Source organism: Polypterus senegalus, chromosome 1 (genome assembly GCF_016835505.1).
Source record: "Polypterus senegalus isolate Bchr_013 chromosome 1, ASM1683550v1, whole genome shotgun sequence".
NCBI classification, from domain to species: Eukaryota; Metazoa; Chordata; class Cladistia; order Polypteriformes; family Polypteridae; genus Polypterus; species Polypterus senegalus.
The window spans coordinates 88,316,055-88,335,022 of record NC_053154.1 but is presented as its reverse complement, the minus strand read 5'-3'; the positions used below and the strand labels follow the sequence as shown (position 1 = coordinate 88,335,022).

The window sequence follows — 18,968 nt, the reverse complement described above, 5'->3', positions numbered from 1 at the left end:
TGAGACACACTGGCTGTGACTGAAGGTTTAAAAATCTATGCTTTAAATAAAACAGCTTGAAGTGACTCTAACTGCTACCAGGTGGCACTGTAGCCTAGCAGATCTTGGATTTGAACATTTATCACTGATCTGGAATTGATTTACTTATTATTGTGTATGTATGTGTGTTAATTTATTCAAATTGACTTATAATAGCAGAGTACACTAGAATTATTTTCATGCAATCTTTTTTTAATATTTGGAGCATAGACAGATTATGTGAAGGTCATACATGAAATCAGAACACCATACCTTGGTCATTATACCACTGGAGTTGTCTTAATTTTAACAGTGTGAAGAGGTGTTCTCAAGTGGGCAAGTTGGCAAAAACCCAACCAGTTAGAAAGTGCCCAAAACCAGCATAGTTTGAAGAAGTGGGTAACCCAAGTTTTTGTTTAGCATTGTATTTTTCTTGTTTCAGTAAATTCATTGGTTTTGATATTTTTCTTTGATCTTTTCAACGTTTTATTCTAGGTTGGGACAGTCCTTAGGAGATGATTCTGTACAAAGTATGCACTGTGTGCTACATTCAGTTATGAAATTTCTCCAATCAGTTAAAAAAAACAATATTCTCTTGTATTAATAGAATTTTTGATATAAACAGCAAAATATCTAGTCATTGAAATGACCAGAATGCATCTTGGAAATGTCTGAAATGCCAGTAAATAACCAGTAAATAAAAAAAAAAATTAACCAAGGCATTAGTCATGTAAAAAATATAAAGGAACTTAAAAGTTTTATTAAAAAGAAAAATAAATAAAAATTGGAATGTAGGAGAAAAACAGAGAATCTGACCAAGACATGGGGAGAACATAAAAACTGTTCAGTGTGACTGAGCGGGATTTGATTTCAGACCCTTGGGCCTTTATATCTCAAAAAAACTCAGGAGGCATTTGACAATGTCCACACATATTCTACGTTCTCTTTTATGTTTTTGGTGTATCACTTAACTTTGATGATTTTACTAATTATAAAAAACAGATCCTGTGATTTTTTTAGAAAAAAAAACAGTCAAAACCATTCAGCCAATTAATAAATTAGTCAATGTTTATTTTATAGAGAACTTTTGATAATGTTTTCTGTTCCAAAGCATTTTACAGTGCAATTTTTAACCACTGCTGATTAGACAGATAGATAGGTACTTTATTAATACCAAAGGGAAATTCACATACTCCAGTAGCAGCAAATTAATAAAAAACAATATTAAATTAAAGAGTGATAAAAATGCAGGTGAAACAGACAATAACTTTGTATAATGTTAACGTTTACCCCCCGGGTGGAATTGCAGAGTCGTATAGTGTAGGGGAGCAATGATCTCCTCAGTCTGTCAGAAAAAGTGTTTATTATTTTATGAGAGACAGAGGTTTAGTAATTAAGAATTTGGTGTTCTTATGTAGTATATTTCACTCAGTAACATGTGTCAATTTGTAAATCTATTATAGTTAAGCAGATGTGAGAACAGAACCCAAAATATTAACAGATGCTGCAGGTAAAATAAGCCACACTTAAAATAATAGACAAACAGAATTTATCCTTTATAGTGCTTCTAAACAATGTACCAATTGGAATAAAACCAGCAATGTACCGTATGTACAGATACTTTTTACAATACAATTATTTGAGTAATTTACCAAATGAGTAACATTTTAACTTCCAATTTAAAGTCCCAGTTGGCCACAAAAATGATAATTTCTTCATTATGAAATCTGACTGAAAAGACAAAATTTAAAGGGCATATCCTGAGCCATCACTCAGTCTTTTTGGAGGTCTTTTGAAAAACCTAATCAACGTGCTCAATACTCTTTGTAGAATAAAAACAATTAATCCAGCAGTTTACTTCTAAGGAATTTGTGTAATCTGCATTTAATGTCACTGATTAGAATTAAGAACACCATTAGCAAATGAAAGCAGGAAGCATTTCTTTCCATCGAGGGTATCTGTGGTGTTGAACTTACCTCTCCAGTCATGTATCTTTAAAGAACTGTCAAAATTAGTGATTTGGTCCAGTTAAGTATTTGTTGTCTGGTTTCTTACTGATATTATAGTCTTCTTATTTGTAAACATTCATATATTTTAACATTTACATTCATTTTTAGAGTTTCATTGTGATGAATTACAGGAAATGGGTGCATAAGATAGTTGGGTCAATAGCCAAACATGGCATAGTTTGCTATCTTCTTTTACACAGACGTTATGTACGTATCATGTTTTCAAGCAGAACACAAATACTAACATCTCAAAGCTATGTCATATTACATGACTATTCCAGCAATTTTCAATTGTAGCCTTCATTTACATAATCCTAGCGAGTCGGACAATCAATAGCGCGCTCCTGTGAAGCTGGTTGCATAATGTGACATGCTCAGTGACTCACTCCAACTAGTCCATGACTTGCTACAATAAAATAAAACACGTATGATTTTGTCTTTAATCGTAGGAATGGGCTCTGTTTGCAAGAAAGCTGACGGCAAATGGATGCTCATCTGGAAATATAACGCATGTAATGCAGCAACAAGGAATAAGGAACACACATGGTTTGGATCTTGCAAACAGAAGAGAAGCAAATCTTTCTGATTTCATGTGCTTTATGTATCAAAACAAAATGTAAAAAAGAGAAAAAGGGGTGAAATTTAGGCTGATTAACCCTTCGTACAGCACATGCTCCGTCATGACTATACTAGAAGGTCTGCACACAGTTGATAATTGTGACAGTCCTAGCAATTTTCATTGTTTTAAACTGACATGACCCAGCATCTCAGTCGGCAAACTGGACATACTCCACGGTGGCTAAGGGACAGGGAGTCTCTGGAGACAGCCCAAGAGAGAATGGAGACTGGTGGTCTAACAGAAGGGGATGAAAGACAGCAGGAAAGGAATCCAAAATCCCCAACAGTGGAGGAGAGAAAGTAATCCTGACTGAGGGTAAGGGAAACTAAGAAAGCCCCAGCAGCCCCAGGTTAGGGGAAATCTAAGCCCAACTAAGCAGTAACAGGACAACCACAGATGTACCAGGTAAAACGTGACGTCATTTTTTAAAAATATGCAAAATAACATTTTACATCCTGGTTGGATCTGTAGAATATTTTCAGTAGCAAAAGACTGCAAAAGGCAGATTTATGACACATCCTGTGGCCACAGTCAAAATCACATAAGACAAATGAAAAGCAATGGCATCACAAAGAATATTTTTTTATGTACAAAGAATAAAAGAAAATAAAATAGATCAGACAGGCCTTCCTGTTTGAAGTGAAACCCAGTGCAGGGTTCCTTTCCTCTGCTGTTTTTTTTTTATTGTCTAATTTTTTATTTTTTATACCTAAATTCAGTTATATGTACATTAAAACAGGCTATTAGAACAACCCCATAAAAAACATGAGGAACAAGGAAGTGGTACACAGAAGCCTAGCAATGAAAATGGAGTCGAAGCATAGAGAGGCAGAAGAGTATATTGCTTGCTACAAAGCCAGACACATCATATTAAATTTGCACCAAACAATAACAAAACATTTCCCCTTTTAAAAGAAAATTAAGTTGAAAGGTATGTTATGTTGAAGCTTAAATAACTTCTAAAAAAAAAATAAATTCTAAAGCAATACAGAGGTATTGCTATGATTTACTTAAATTGATAAAATGTTCCCATTGAAGGGTCATGGGCTTTCCTTGTACAAATGCTTTAACACTTGTACATTTTTCAGAATTTACTGGATTAGACTGTTCTGCCTAGAGGAATCTACATATAGTATGAAATTAATTAATATTGTAAAGAAAAAATACAAGAGCATAGTAATGACAACAGAAAATGATTTAAAATACAAACTGTACCAGTTTCTGAAGTGAAAATTTCAGGAGGCTTTTGAAGTGGCCAAAGTAGCAATAACACCTTTTCCACTACTTGCAAGAAAATAGTTAACTTAAAGTTGCTTTTAGTTGGACACAGCAGTAAGGTAGAACTGCCATGTTTCTTAATCTGAATGAATGCAAATAACACAATTTTTAAATTGTCCTGAATAGTAGTACTCTGGCTGAAAATTGTTTGATTCATAGACATCTTTATGATGGTTCACTGCATGTATCACACAGGATGGGAAACTTTCTGCGAATACTTGTGTGACTGCTAACATGTTGTTGTCCTTTTTTTGCTCCTCAATTAATTGTCGTACTTTAGATTTGTCAATAATTTTTGGTTCAACACAATAGGACACAACCACATTGACATTGTTTATGTCAAAAAACTCAAAATGACTAGAACCAATGATATTATGGTATTTTTTACCTGTTCTAAAATCTGTAAACCAACTGACTGAGTGGTAATAGACCCTGACAGACCAGCTCACCCAATAATATTTCTTATTTAAAAACTCAAGGACGTTATCAGTGAACTCCTTACTCTTAATTTCTTTGTTGCCTCGAAGAAGCTGCTCAGTGTCTTCTTGTGCCTGCTGTGCAAAATTGGTTTTGCAGTCCTCAACCACTGCCTTGATTTTCTTTTCAATGGCCTCCATTTTTTCCTGCCACTTTCTTTTAATCTCTTCGACATCTTCCATCTTCTCTTCCCACCTTTCAGGTGTTTCATCCTCTTCATTTCCTTTCAGTGCAGTATAGGCCAAGAGAGATATAATACCCATAAAGAAAAGCTTTATAAGACGGGCACAGAAATCTTCTAAGATGCGTCTGTCTCTTTTATGATACTCCATTACTATTTTCAGAATACTTTTCCCAAAGGTGTATTCTTCCATAACTGCTTGGTACAGAGTTTCTAGTCCATCCTCTCCTTTAGTGGCGTCAAAATGATCAAGGAAAACTTTTCTTTTGGCTTTCTTAAAATTTTTGCCAGCACTCAAGAATTCAATGTAATTCTCAAACTGGTTTCTGAGATCTTCTTCAATAGTGAAGCATTCTTCTTCCATTCGAGTTTTATCAAGTTCATTGCTGATATTTCTGAGTTCATCTGAAATTTCACCCAATTCGTCCTCAATTTTCTGAAATTGTTCTTTCATAAACCTTGCCTCTTTGCTCTCCATGTTATCCAGAGCAAGTTTAACAACAGGAGCTACAACCTGAAATATTGGAAACAACTCCCCAACTACTTCCACAATGACTTCAGTTCCTTTTTCAAATATATCCATAACTGCTTCAATTTCATCCTTTTTGCCCGCCACAAACTGAAGAGGTGAATGCGTCATCTTTTCTGAATGTAAACTTTTTCCTTGTTGTTCCTACATAGGAAACAGAAAAATCATCAGGTATTTTATTTTAAAATGCAGAACACTTCAAAGGAATACAATACCTTCATTGTATAATGTGTAAGCACAAACTTTATAAACTTGGCACATCTCTATATTTTAATTTTATTCCTTTAGCCTTTTTAAAGCTTACTAATGATCCCAAGACACACTGTAATTGTGCTGTGGAGAGTCAGTTCTCATTTGGCTGAGGTGTTCCTTTCAGTCAAACCTGGTTTCTTCTATAGTAAAGTTCCTATTCACTTTTTAATTAAAATATGGGTGAACTGCAAACACACATTATCTGTGATTTTAAATCTGGTGCATCGTGCAAAAAATCTCTGCATGTGAAATTAACTAAAGACAGCTTTCCATATTAACTTGCAAAATAGTCTACTGCCACAAACCCATTTTCAAAATTTAACATAGCTGTACTATTTTAACCACCAGAGGGCAGAATTGTGTTCAAGTGATATGAACATCTCAAACAAAATGGCTTCTGAGAATTTTATATTTGATCATAGAATAGAATATACTATGCATTATTTTTGTCTTTTTTTTTCTTATTTTATTGAAGATTTTCAATAATTTAATCACAGTAAAAGTAAATTTCATGTCAGTAGCTCTTTTGAGCATGTTTATGGTGTACATTTTTGCATTTGTCACTGTTACAACGAGTTTATGCCAGAACTTATTGACTTCTTTTAATAAAATTCATTAGAACTTTATTGTGAAAGAGTGTGTCATACTGTAAGCTTTATCAAGTCAAAACTCAGATTCTGTGCTAATAACATCTATGAGCTAGAGTCAGTTGAGCATCTGCGCATGGCCTAAATGAGATGGTGAACAAACTGGAACTGTGGCGTGTTTAGAGAACGGCTTAATTTTAGTAAGGCAGAAATGTGATGGGAGGGTACACATGATCAGGTAAATGGAGAGTAGGATGAAGATAGTCTAACTCATAGAAAAACACAATGCAAAATCAGTAGCCAATAAGGCACAGAAAGGCCAAAAGTCGGGAAATCAACAAAACATCAGAACAGTGGCTACTAAAGAAAAATAATTTAAATAAAATGAATACAAGTAAAATGTAAGACACTGTTTAAATATCAAGGATGGCAGCCAACTAGCTTTAGTGAAGTGTGTCTAAGTTTCTTCTGCTTCAGACAGACAGGGTAAATGATATGGATGTTTAAGAGACTGTTATGATTCTGCTCCCAATCAGCAGGTGACTGAGTTAGTTTTGTTTAAGAGAAATGACCAAGAAATGAAAAATCCTGATTAGAGAAGGCATACACTTATACAGGGCAGGCAGAGGTCAAAATTCATAGTGAAAGAAAGGAATAATTGTCAAAACACAACGCAAAGGTTAAATAAAGAAACAAAGTGGCAAGCCCTCTCAAAGTCTTCATGGAGGTGCCTTAGAACTTCCTCTGCATTAACAAGGATATGAAAAAATAAGATCCACAGCTTGGATGCTAACAGCTGTATTTTGTAGAGCATGATGGTAATGCATAATGTGACTTCCAATATGGTCACTGCCATGCACGACAAAAAATGGCCATAACCATATTAAAATAAAGAAAAAAGCAGTAAAAATTAAAAAAATATGTTCAGAAGACTTTAAACAAAAATGATTTTTCATGAATCCAAAACCCACATTCCTGGCAGAGGCCTGATAGAACAGGTGTTGGTAAACCAGGTCCCTCGCAAGTATTTTCACTAGTTTGACATGAGCACTGCTATAATCAGTTGATTCTCCAGAGTTTGTTACTCCTCAATTTTAATGGTAATATATCTACAGTACAAGTTTTCATTCCAATCAATTTAGGATTTTTTGCTGTTAATGTAACCTGTTATTTAATTCTTGGCTTATTAAGGGAATGTTGCATCCCTAGGCAGACTCAGTTGCAAGCACCCAAAAAGACATATCCAAAATAGAAATGTGTAACTGAAATTGGCGAAGGAGGAAGGGGTTCCCCCTTAGAGATAGCATCCCTTGCAATCGCACATTAAAACAACACTCAGTTCCGTCATGGAGACTGGCGCCCTTGGGACACAGAGCCAACACTGTGTAGCAGATTAGTGTTTCTCAGACCTCTTGGCTTTTTTCTTTCTCATTTCTTTAGAAATATTTTATTAAAAATATACTTGTTGATGAAAACAAAAGGGTCGAAGTTAGTCAGGGAGCTATTGGTTCCTTTGTTATTTGTATTGCATTGTTAACTATCATGTTGTTGAAAAATGAGCCTGAGAGCCCTTGACAAAGGCAGTAAGAGTACACCCACAGTATAAATACAGATTTAATTCTTGATCACTGGCGTAAAGTTTTTAAAACATACTATAGGAAGAATGTGGTAGTAGGTGAGGTTTGCTGTTTAATAGGGAGTGCTGAGGTCATATACTGAAGATAATAAATATTATCTACTCATAAACATGCTATGATATGGAAGAGGAGATCAAGAGAACCATCACTGGATTGAAAGTCTGCTTTACTGCTGCTTTTGTGGCCCATACTACAAGTTTTGAAGCAAAATTGTAGTAAGTAAATTTAATCAGAGTTAATTTTAAGTGCAGTACATGCATTATGTTGTAACTAGAAAGGGATAATTCTTTAGTCATTCATTGAAGATGTTGCAATGATCAGCCATTAGCAAACACATGAGAATTAGACTACACCACCATTTTTTAATTATAAGCATGCTCTGTTATGGAACATTGCCCTCTCTAGTGTTTCATTCCAGCCATGTGGTCAATGCTGCCAGGATAGACTTTTTATTTATTTGACCATTTATTGCAAAAAACAGGTTCACAAACTGAATTAATAATTTAAAATTGTCATAAAGGTTTTTAAAAAACAGGTTTGCTTGAACTGTTTTCAAATGTTACTTAATTACAAATGACACATTCATGTATACATCTTGCCCTGATACCTATTTTCATTGCAAGTTCTCATGATCAAAAATAAAGGTACAATTATTTGTCAGAAATAAAGTCAAAAATGTAGATATTTTGCTTGAATAATGACAGTATTCAGACTTTGTACTTTGGCAGCACTAACCACCCTAATAGGGACACAGTTTCTTCTTTATTGGAATTTGTCTACGTAAAATTTAAATCATTTTTTAAATTAATAATTGTTATTGTCCACAGGGTAAAGTTTACAGAAATCAGAGGTAAAAAAAAAAGTATAATTAGGAATCAGGTTAAAATCAATTTCAGATTGTTTGAATCTCGCTGAGTAGTGTAGGTTTTGATAAAAAAGAAGTAGAAGCTTCATTACAAAGAACAGATACTTAGGAGTAAAGCCTCAAAAATGGCAAGAATTACCTAAAATAAATTCTACTCCCTTTAAGAGTAGTAAATGGGGTGAATATGTACCAGTCGGATATGTGACTCACTCAGAATAACACTGGTTTGTATGGGTGCTTTTAATCAAGAAGAACCATTTTGAAGTTCGCTTTAAGCTTTTGAGAAAGCATGGGAATGATCCAGCTATGTTCTGAGGAAAGGTCTAGGTTCAGCTTTTAGGCTTGCATTCTAAATCCTATGTATGGCAGAAAACCAATACTGCTCATGCCCCAAGAAATGTTTCCCCCATAGTGAAGTTTGATGGTTACAGCATTTGTTGTGGTTTCTCACACTCAAACAGCATACTGTGTGCAGGTACAGGCCTCATAATAATTAAAGGCCAAGCTAGTGCTCCACCAGGTCTTGACCCTCAAGGAAAGCCTCACCCAAGACAGGCTGGCCCCAATCTCATAAAGGTAGGCTTCCTGCCTGTACAAGTCAAAAAGTTAAGACTTAAAAGTTCACAAAAAAAAAAACAAAAGTGCACACAAAAGGAGAGATTAACTGTAAACCTCTGGCCTAAGAACGTTTTTTTTAAATAACTAAGAATGAAAAAGTCAGAAAAATGCAAGGCGTTAAAAAATGAGAACAAAAAATGGACAAAAACGGATTTCCTAAAATCTTAACCCAAAGCAAATAAAACCAGTCTGTATTCCAAATGTCAAATCCACAGAAACAGAACAAAAAATTTCAAAAATCAAAAAATCCAAACAATATTCACAATGAAGAAGTTAATTCCACAAATCTCAGTGATACTTTGAAGTAGCATAACCTTCAGCTAGAATATACAGGCTGACGGTGGTCCTTTGTCAGCAACATGATAGTGGATCAGCCTCCTTTAGTTCCACCCAGATATATAACAAAATGTATTTACATAATGTATAAATGCAGAATAATAAACAAACAATACAGTTAAGAAAGTAAAGAATTATATAAATTAAAAAAACATAATTAACAATGTGAAAAGGCAAATAACATTTGAAAAAGGTCAGGGCAACAACCCTGGATGAACCATAACAAGATTGTGCTGTGAAGAGGTTTGTCATCAGCAGGGAATGGGCAAATTGTTCAAGATAAGAAAAACTGGATGAACTACGGTACTGAGCAAATTGTCAGAAAGTTTGTTTAGTTGATATTAAGTACTGTACAACAATAATTTCAAACCCAGAGTTAAGAAGCAGCACTGGAGTAACTTAAAAGAAAAGAGTGAAAAATTTCGAGATACCCAGTTGAACTCCAGACAAAACATTTAAAATTGCAGTTCACAAATACAGTATAAAAACCAGTGTACAAATGTGACAGACACCAACAGATCTTTAAGTTATCGTTGTGTGCAAATGTTGGAGTAACTAAATATTAATGTGTGTAAATACATAACATGGAAGCAGCATATTAAAGTTTTCAGCTTTAGATGGGTTGATGTACTGTACTTTCATCCATCCATCCACTTTTCTAATCAGCTTATCTAGGGCAGATTCTTTGGGATGGTGGATGTACTTTGTTCTCTTTAATGTGATTCTTCTTACGCTTATGGGTTTACAAATAATATATAGACTGGCTGAAGATTTCGATGTATAATTTGTAGTCCAGGAATATTTGTAAGCTTTTACAGAATCTGAACATTTTTCCAAGTCTTTAAATGTAGAGTTGGATGGAAGTAGGCTGTCCCAGAGCAAATGATGTTACATATGTTACATCAACATTTACAATGTTTAGATAGATAAGATAGATATAGCTTTACTGATCTAAACATGAATTCATACTGTTACAACATCCAACTCACAAAAACCACACAGAGTACACTCAGAATTAAATAGCTGAATAAATTAATGCGCTTTCTATTCCAAGTCTGTAAATATCCTACCAAGTATTAAGCTATTAACGTTGTATAAGTTATAATGGTTTCTCATTCTATTGCTCTAACCAGGTTATAGTCTTATTTTAGATTTCAAAATAAACTTGAAAGCACATCCCATTCAGGGATGGTATATCTGCCTATGTTGAGGACATACTGCCTAAATGGCAAATACTAATGGTCCTAGTGCAATGTGGGCATGTGTGTGGTAGTTTTTACTGTTGGGGATTGCCTAGTGTTTTACACAGATTAACAACTGAGGAAATATTGAATATCCACATGGATGAAATAAAAAGTACCTTTTCAGTTCAGCTGCCTACTACATGTTAATCTATACTGATACAGTGCATGTGCGGTTTACAGTAAGGTGATCTTTCAATATATTCCATTCAATACATGTTATTCTCATGTGACACACTTCTCTGAGCAAATGGAAAGCACAAAAGAAATGTAAACCTTACATGTATATGCAAAACTATAAAGTACAGTAATAAATGCATTTACATTTAAAGTGTTTTTATTGACTCCTACCAAAGGAGAAATTTGATATATATCAGTCATTTTCATAAAAAGGTATCTAACAGACAACATGGGTATAATAAAATACAGTGTGGCCATTTGGACAATGAAGGAGAAGATAACAAAATCTTCAATTAATGTTCCTGTAGAAAACAAACCTCTGTGGAATAAGCACAGTCAGGCCTAACCGGCCTAACTTGGACACCAGTATATCCATTTTCACTTGCTATATTCTGGTTCACAGTCTTTTTGCCTATACAGTACAGATATTGATGGAACTGTTTCCATACAAATTGCCATTTCACATCCTCACAGCCGAATTATGTCAGAACACTAAAGACGTTGCTGTTGTTAAACCATATGCAGGCCTAAGGAAATCAAAACATCCACCACATGTAAAGCCTTATAGATGAAAAAAAAATAAATAAAAATGTAAGTCTAAATCAGTCTCTGACTCTTTTCTAATTTTTATGCAGGGACAGGTACTGTATGAGAGTTTAAATATTTTCATTGTACATTCATTCACATACATATATTGCAATACATACATACACACTGTATTAAATTACTCTTGGGAATGAATATTGGGGTTCTGCCATTTCAAAGAGATTTTGGAATTATTTTCTCCTGCCCATATACATATTTATTTATGCCTTAGGATAATGCAACTAACCTTTTCTATTAGTGACACATCTTGACAGAGCCCAGAAGAGACTGACTTGTATTGTAGCTGTATGATTTTGGACGTGTCACCTTTTCCAACACTAGTTTAAATAAACATCAGCAGTTTTCAGTGAGCTGTTTAGCCTCTGAATAGTTATACTGAAGCAGCTCCTCGGTAACAGGGATGTATTGTGACTGATATTGAAAAGGAGACATTTTAATTAAATGCAAATGCTAGCAAGAGCTGTGCAAAGCAGAATCCAGGAAGTAACCACTAACCATCAGTTGTAAGTCCTTTCATATGTGAAAGTTTAAGAATGTTGAATTCTGAATAAATAATATTTCTCAACAAAACAAATAGACCTTACCTTTAAAAGATCTGATCACAGTTCTTAAGAGCAGCGTTGCCACAAGACAGCATGGAGGCGTCTGAATTCTGTCAGGTTATTCTGCCTGAACGAAGACACACCCTTGTTTATTGGTGTTTTTTTTTTTAACTAATCCCCATCTATCATTTAAACAGCAGGAGAAGCTTCTTAGTTGACATCTTGCTATTAATCTGTTACTGTGTATAGTTTGCTGTGCTATGTATTTTTAACTTGTTACAGAAAAAAAGCATTTTTCAGGAGGGATTACTGCTGTACTTACCTCTGCTGCAGTAAAAAGAATTCTGTTCTGTCGTCTTTGAGTTCCCACACGCATGCACACTGGCCTGTCTGCTGCAGCAGTAAGATCAATGAGCAAATAAAGACATGGTGGGGGGAGGGAGGAAGCCAGGAAATGGCTTAAAGCAATGCACTAAATGGATGACTTCAACTGAAAGAACTAACATTAGAGTTAGGTAAAATGAATTAACTCTTTGCAAACTTTAATGAGTTATGTTACTCACGTATTCTGCAGTAAACACTGTAGTAGATAAAGCCTGTTAATAGTGAAACAGAGAAGATGCAGTTAACAGGTAGCAGGATACTTTAAGTCTGTTCATCCATTTTTGTAACCCAGTTTTTCCAGTACAAGTTAGGAGGTGGCAGTAGCTTATTCTCTTAGCATATAGGGAAAGGCTGGAACCAACACTGGGGCTCCAGCGACACTTATTGTTTCCTCTTACTCTTACTTATACTGGCAGTATGTCTTTAGACTGGATCAAACTTGGAAATTACATACATTTGGCACCATAGCTAAGAATGGGTTACAAATACTATGAGTTTGCAGTACTGCTCATTGGGTAAGTTGGGGGACACGTTAAATGAAACAGCAGAAAATAAGAATTTTAATATCAAACCAGTAAGAAAGCACTGTTTCCATTTAAGAAAATGTAAAAATGTATTATTATTCATATTAATTACACATTACTCTGTAATAAGACTAACATGCAGTTTTACAATACAAAAACTCCAGAATACACAGAGGGAGAGAGGTTGGGAACATGCACTGATACAGCACGTTTGCCGCACCCACCACACAACAAACCACCCAGATTGGGACCCGAGTGCAATTGTGCAACGGGTGACACCTCAGCACCACACTGGAACATTGTGAGGTTTTTTGCGGTGGCCGGATTTGCACTAAAACCAGCCATAGAGCCGGTAATAGCAGCACTTGTTGAATAATCTACTGCACAACAAAAACATTCAATAAGCTAAGTGGACAAATTCAATTGTGTCAAGGGAGGTTTAATTAATGATACTCAAAAAGCATTGCTGATATTAAACTGGTATAGTGTCAACTTGCATCACCCAACAATGGTAAGTGCATGTCTACAAAATTTTCTTCCTCCATTCTAAATGTGTTCATTTATCTATTCTAATGTATATACAGAATGCTGAGGGTTGTCTGTTTGTCACACAAAAACTTGCAAACCACTGGGCGTTGAACTTGATCTTGGTCTTAATTAAGAGATTATGATGTAATTTGACCCAAAAAATGTCAGTGTGGGCTACCTTGACCATGTAATTGGGCTTTGGGTTCTTCTCATGGCATGCAACGACATAGCAATGTGCTCTGGCTGACAGGAAACAAAACCGCAGTGACCTCTGCTTACGGTGAAGCACACTGCACAGGCCAACTGATCATTTTCATTGTAATTGAGTCATACACTCCCAGTGCAACAGAAAGCTGTACACGACAAAAGAGTTGGAGGTGTTGTCTTCCTCCACATGTTCGCTCACAGCAAGCGGCAGGCAATGTTGCTACATGACATGGCTGACAGTGGCAACATCTGATGCTTGTGAAGCACATTGCACAGGCAGACTTGTCAGCATGACAAAGATGGCAGCACTCTTGGTAGAGTGACCTGGAGTGCTGTGTTTTGTGAGAAGTGCATAAATCACCTTTCTTTAAGGACCAGAGGTCCAGTTGTTTCTTAGTGTTGTCATAAAACCACAGTGTAAAGATTCATAACATAAAGCAAATCATAATAAGCATATCAAGTATACAAGGGAAATTCTACTATGCAAAAAATCGTAATCGTAAAATCTTTCATAAAAGGCTGTCATCTAATGCGGAAAAAGTAAGAACCACAGAAAAATAAGCCTCAGAAAATATGTTTTGCCTAGATTGTAAGGGATACACAATCACTGCCATGGGTACTCAAGACAACATCAACTACTGGGATTTACTCTACCAATGGGTTACAGCCTAAAACTAGATCATATATGACTTCAGCAAAGACAAAAACAAATTCACAAATCAGCACTTTTATTTTTACATTCAAAGTGAGAGAGATTTTCACATTTTGCATACTTATAGTATATTTAGCATTTCATCTTTTATTATACTTAATTTATTTAATCTAGTTTAAACACTTTTTGGATGTTCAAGTTATAGGTTGATGTAAAACTTTAAACAGGAAATCTTACAGTGAAAGAAGTCCCTTTCATAGAAGCAGGTTATCCAAGAAACCCATAAATAAGTAAGATGGTCAAGGTCACATGTGAAGAAAAGCCAGAGGCTACATCCTGGGAAATGTCAGTTGGCCATTGACTAAGGTCGTGACCTAAGCTGATTCCTGGCAAGCTTCCACCTCTGTTTAAGGTATACATGAATAAAATGGTAAGAATTTGGAATCACATACCACATACAACACACTGACGGTAATACAAGTGTATCGATCATGACAGACTTCAATGATAATGTACTGTGCATAAGTCAGTAAGCAGCATAAGAGCAAAAACAAAAAAAAAAAATCCAAGTTGGTTTATTTTGTAAGTTGAAGTTTCTTTTTTGGTATTTGGTTTATTTTGTAAGTTTACATATTTATAGATTATAAATATAGATTTATAGATAAAAATTTGTGGACATTGGAAAGCCACTGAAATATGGAAGCATAAAACATAATATACAAACAAATTACAAACCATCTCAAGTAAAGTTTTTGCATAACTAAGTTTTATACAGTTAAGATCTTAACTGAGTATGACACTTCTTTGAGACTAAGAACACAACATAATGATGATTTACCAGAAACTGAATAAATAATAAAACATGTATCCTGCTAATGGCCCTTATTATCAATAGCATACTAAAAGGAACTGGATGGTTGCCATTAGCATTAGAGTTAAGAAATACAGAAACTGCAAAAAACACTCGTACTTACATTTAGGCTGACAGAATATTTAAATATATTCCCCTATTTGAAACTTGAAACTGCTGCCTGCACTTAAAAGAATGAGACAAAAAGGAAACTCTTGATGTTTTATTACAGGAGTTCTAATGAAACTCAGTTATTAATTTTCCAAACTCTCCTATGCCAGAAGTCAGTCCATTGCATTGTACACTCAGTTGCTGGTTTAATTCAGAATCATCAATCAATCTAACTTACATGGAAACTCCTCACAGACAACAGCCAGGCTGCGATTTGAACCCAGATTCTGAAGCTATAAGGAATTTGCCACTTCACCATCTACTTAAGAAATTTCTATATAACAAAAATATGTCAATAACAATTACTTAACATGGAAAAATCAAAGCTTAAAATCAATTTCATTTTAATATTGGTTGCTGTTTTGTTTTTCTTTGTTTATTATTAAATGCAATTTTGAACTGTAAGCCTTTAGATGCACAGATTTAGACACATAAGTTTAAATTGCTCTTTCATAGCACAGGGTCATTTTTAAATGAAGTGGTGTGGAGGAAAGTAAGTTTTCTGATTTTAGTGAGATTGCAAACTTATGGCAATAACTTCATAGAGCACCTTTCTATGGTAAACTACTTAAAACAACACCCAAAGCATAATGTTTTTACAACAATATTAGATTCTCAAATTTAAAAATGTCACTACATTATTTTAATGTCCATATCATTAATTTAATTACTTGGCAATTTAAGCAAAGTTGTGGTAAAATTTGGAACAGAAAAAAAAAATCTGACAGAATCGGATTCTGTATGTACCCCCTGATGCTTCCTAGACATCATTAAAAGGATCTAGTAAAATAACAACATTCTCAAGTCCTCATAAAGCAGTTCAGGGTCACAGTGACTGGATCATATTTTAGAAAGACCTGCAACAAGTCAGGAATGGGAGTAGAATGCCAGTTAATCGTAGAGCCCACTTACACACACACACACACATAGGACCAGTTGAGATTCATCAATGTCTTTGAGATTTGGGAGGAAAATAGGAGCACACAGAGTACTTTTTCTTGCATTAAAAATGTTAAACAAAATGAAAGCAAACCTTTATTGAAAGTTCACCCAAATATAGGGTATCTACATGTGTGGCTTTCTGAAATGGACAGGTTGTCCTTTCTTTTTTGATGCAGTTTATGCCCTACATTACAATACACTAAAACGAATAAATCCCATATATGTTCTGTGTGTGTAGTGACTCATACACAGCTGACTCATGCTAGTAATAGATATTAGGCATTAATCAGGTTGAAAAAAGTAAAAACAGTCTAATGAGCTAAAAGTAACAATTCAAAACCAGTTTGTTGTAGCCCAGTGAATCCATGACGCTAACCAGGAAAATCAAGAACAGGAAATAGGGAAATGGAAAGAAATTGAAATAACTCTTCCTATTCATTAGGACTTGATGCGTAACTTGTGAGTGATTCTTTGTGGTAAAAGCCCAACTAGTCACTTGAACCTAATAAGGGAGAGAATTTAAATAAGTGAAAGGCTTTATCCTCTGGAAATGTTGTGCCTGTCACAGAGGCTTTAAGACAGAAATCTGTAGTGCTGCTGCCTCGTAGTTAGGAAAGCTGGGTTCACTTCCTGGGTCCTCCTTGCGTGGAGTTTGCATGTTCTGCTTGTGTCTGCATGGGTTTCCTCCCACAGTCCAAAGACATGCATGTTTGGTTCATTGGCGATCCTAAATTGTCCCTAGTGTGTGCTTGGTGTGTGTGTGTGTGTGTGTGTGTGTGTGTGTGCGCACCCTACGGTGGGTTGGAGCCCACCTGCCTTGTGCCCTGTGTTGGCTGGGATTGGCTTCAGCAGACCAACGTGACCCTGTAGTTAGGATATAGCGGGTTGGATAATGGATGGATAATCTACACTGGTAGGAATTTCTGAGAAAAAGATGGAAAATAGGATACACAGGTAAGTGATACATTCTGATATTAGCAAGACTTGAGTTTTAATTAAGAAATGGATTGGAAAGAATACTTGCAGCTACAGAAACATGGATGGAAAGTGGGACTCCCTGGTCTAAGTGGCCAGTAGTTTTTTTACAGAGTCTTTCAAGTTTAAAAACATATTAAAGTTTAAAAGAAAATTCAGCACATTATTTACTAGTATATTTTAAGTTGAACAGTGTTGATTGATGAGTTATTATTCTCACTCCACTGAAATGCACTTTTGCGTGAAGTTCATTTTATTGTAATGTAATATAACATTCTCAAACCTGCTTAATTCAATTCTGGATTGTGCAGGGCAGAAGTTTATTTTAGGTTAATCCACAAAATAGCCTTGGACAGGACAGCAGTCCATTGTAGGGCCCACTCTTTCATACAGGCCAATGTGGAATTGCCAATTAACCTGACATGCAGGTCTTTGGGAATGTGAAATGGAGTACATGTGGTGCTAACCTCCACAGAGACCATGCAGGCTCCACACAAACAAAAACCAAGCACAGCAACCAAACACAGGATATTTGATAACTGAGGCAGTGGTGCTAACCATAGTACTATACCACTTTCTTATGTTAACACTGCAAAATGCAAAAAGCTCTAGAATATGAAAATTATCTTCCATGCTACAGTATACAATTTCAGTTCCTCAAGACTAATATCATTCCATTACTCAACTCAGAAAATTAAAGAACTTTTTTTAATGAATAACCGCCATTTAGTATAAACTGCATTTAGTATAAAGACATATCTTATTCAAAATTATGCTTTATAATGCCATAAAATAGTAGGTATTATACATTGAAATGCATGAATCAGAAATGAATATCTTCACAAATAAAACTTATTTCAAGCTAAGCAGCTTAATTCTACTGGGGCTTCAACTTTATTAGGATAACTTTATATAATCAATTCTACCTACCAGGCAAAATAACAAATTATAATGTGATTGTGCCAAACAAGGTGCATAACAGAAATTTGATTATTAAGGTTAAAAAAAAACATAATCCTACCTTACATAGAGGGCCTTCTTCTTCTTCTTCTTCTCTATTCTCCTCTTCACTGTCTTTCTCACCGTTAAGGTGTGTTATTCTCATACAGTAAATCACTGCCATTCCTTGCGATTGTGGTCCTTAATCATTGTCAGCTTTTTCAGTCTTCTTCTATTGATACACCCAGCCTTGATGAATGAATCACACGGAGAGTGCATATAAAGTGACAAAGCTCTCAGTTTTTCATTTTTAATTGAATGTTTTTGATTGCAAAATTATTTAATTCTGTAATCTTTCATCGTGTTATGTGATGAGAGGTTATGCAATCTATGTGATGGTACATAAATCCTTCATGATTTCTCAGTTGTTTCTGGAACAGTGCAAATACACATCAAGAATCGGTTCACTAAATAGTTTGCGTTTTCCTATTACTCCTTCTTACAGAGTGTTCATATTTTGGTAACCTTTTTCAGAAATGATTTTTTTTCTCAAACTGCTAATTCTTTTCCTCTCTCCTTTTTGGGTCAGCCTCAACTAAGGCCAGGAGGGCTCAGTACTGAACTATAATTGCTCTCTCAGGTATGAAGAATTGGCTGTCTGTTGCTCCTTTCTTTATATCCATAGCAATATTTTTGGTCTCTGCGGAGATCCTGGTTAATTATTCATAATTCTTCATTTTAAAGCTTCCTCAAACATTTATGTAAATAATCATGGTTTAAGGAAAGCTATTAAAAAACTGACAACGGTTTAACAAACCATT

General features: G+C 35.1%; 1 protein-coding gene across 3 annotated transcripts; it reads right to left on the bottom strand.

Annotated features, from left to right (window-relative positions):
• Positions 1-1,064: 1,064 nt before the first annotated feature.
• Positions 1,065-18,889, bottom strand: LOC120528976. 3 transcript variants are annotated; one of them, XM_039753058.1, is made up of 3 exons: positions 12,298-12,407; positions 12,018-12,102; positions 1,065-5,255 (listed from the first exon to the last, which is right to left on the bottom strand). In XM_039753058.1, exon 3 carries the CDS (start codon positions 5,220-5,222, stop codon positions 4,002-4,004), a length of 1,221 nt encoding a protein of 406 aa, XP_039608992.1. In that variant the 5' UTR covers positions 5,223-5,255; positions 12,018-12,102; positions 12,298-12,407; the 3' UTR covers positions 1,065-4,001. The 3 variants fall into 3 exon arrangements, with proteins under 3 accessions (XP_039608992.1, XP_039608988.1, XP_039608980.1); XM_039753054.1 differs by lacking the exon at positions 12,018-12,102 and having other exon boundaries at positions 12,298-12,493; XM_039753046.1 differs by lacking the exons at positions 12,018-12,102; positions 12,298-12,407 and adding an exon at positions 18,230-18,889 and having other exon boundaries at positions 1,066-5,255.
• Positions 18,890-18,968: the final 79 nt, after the last annotated feature.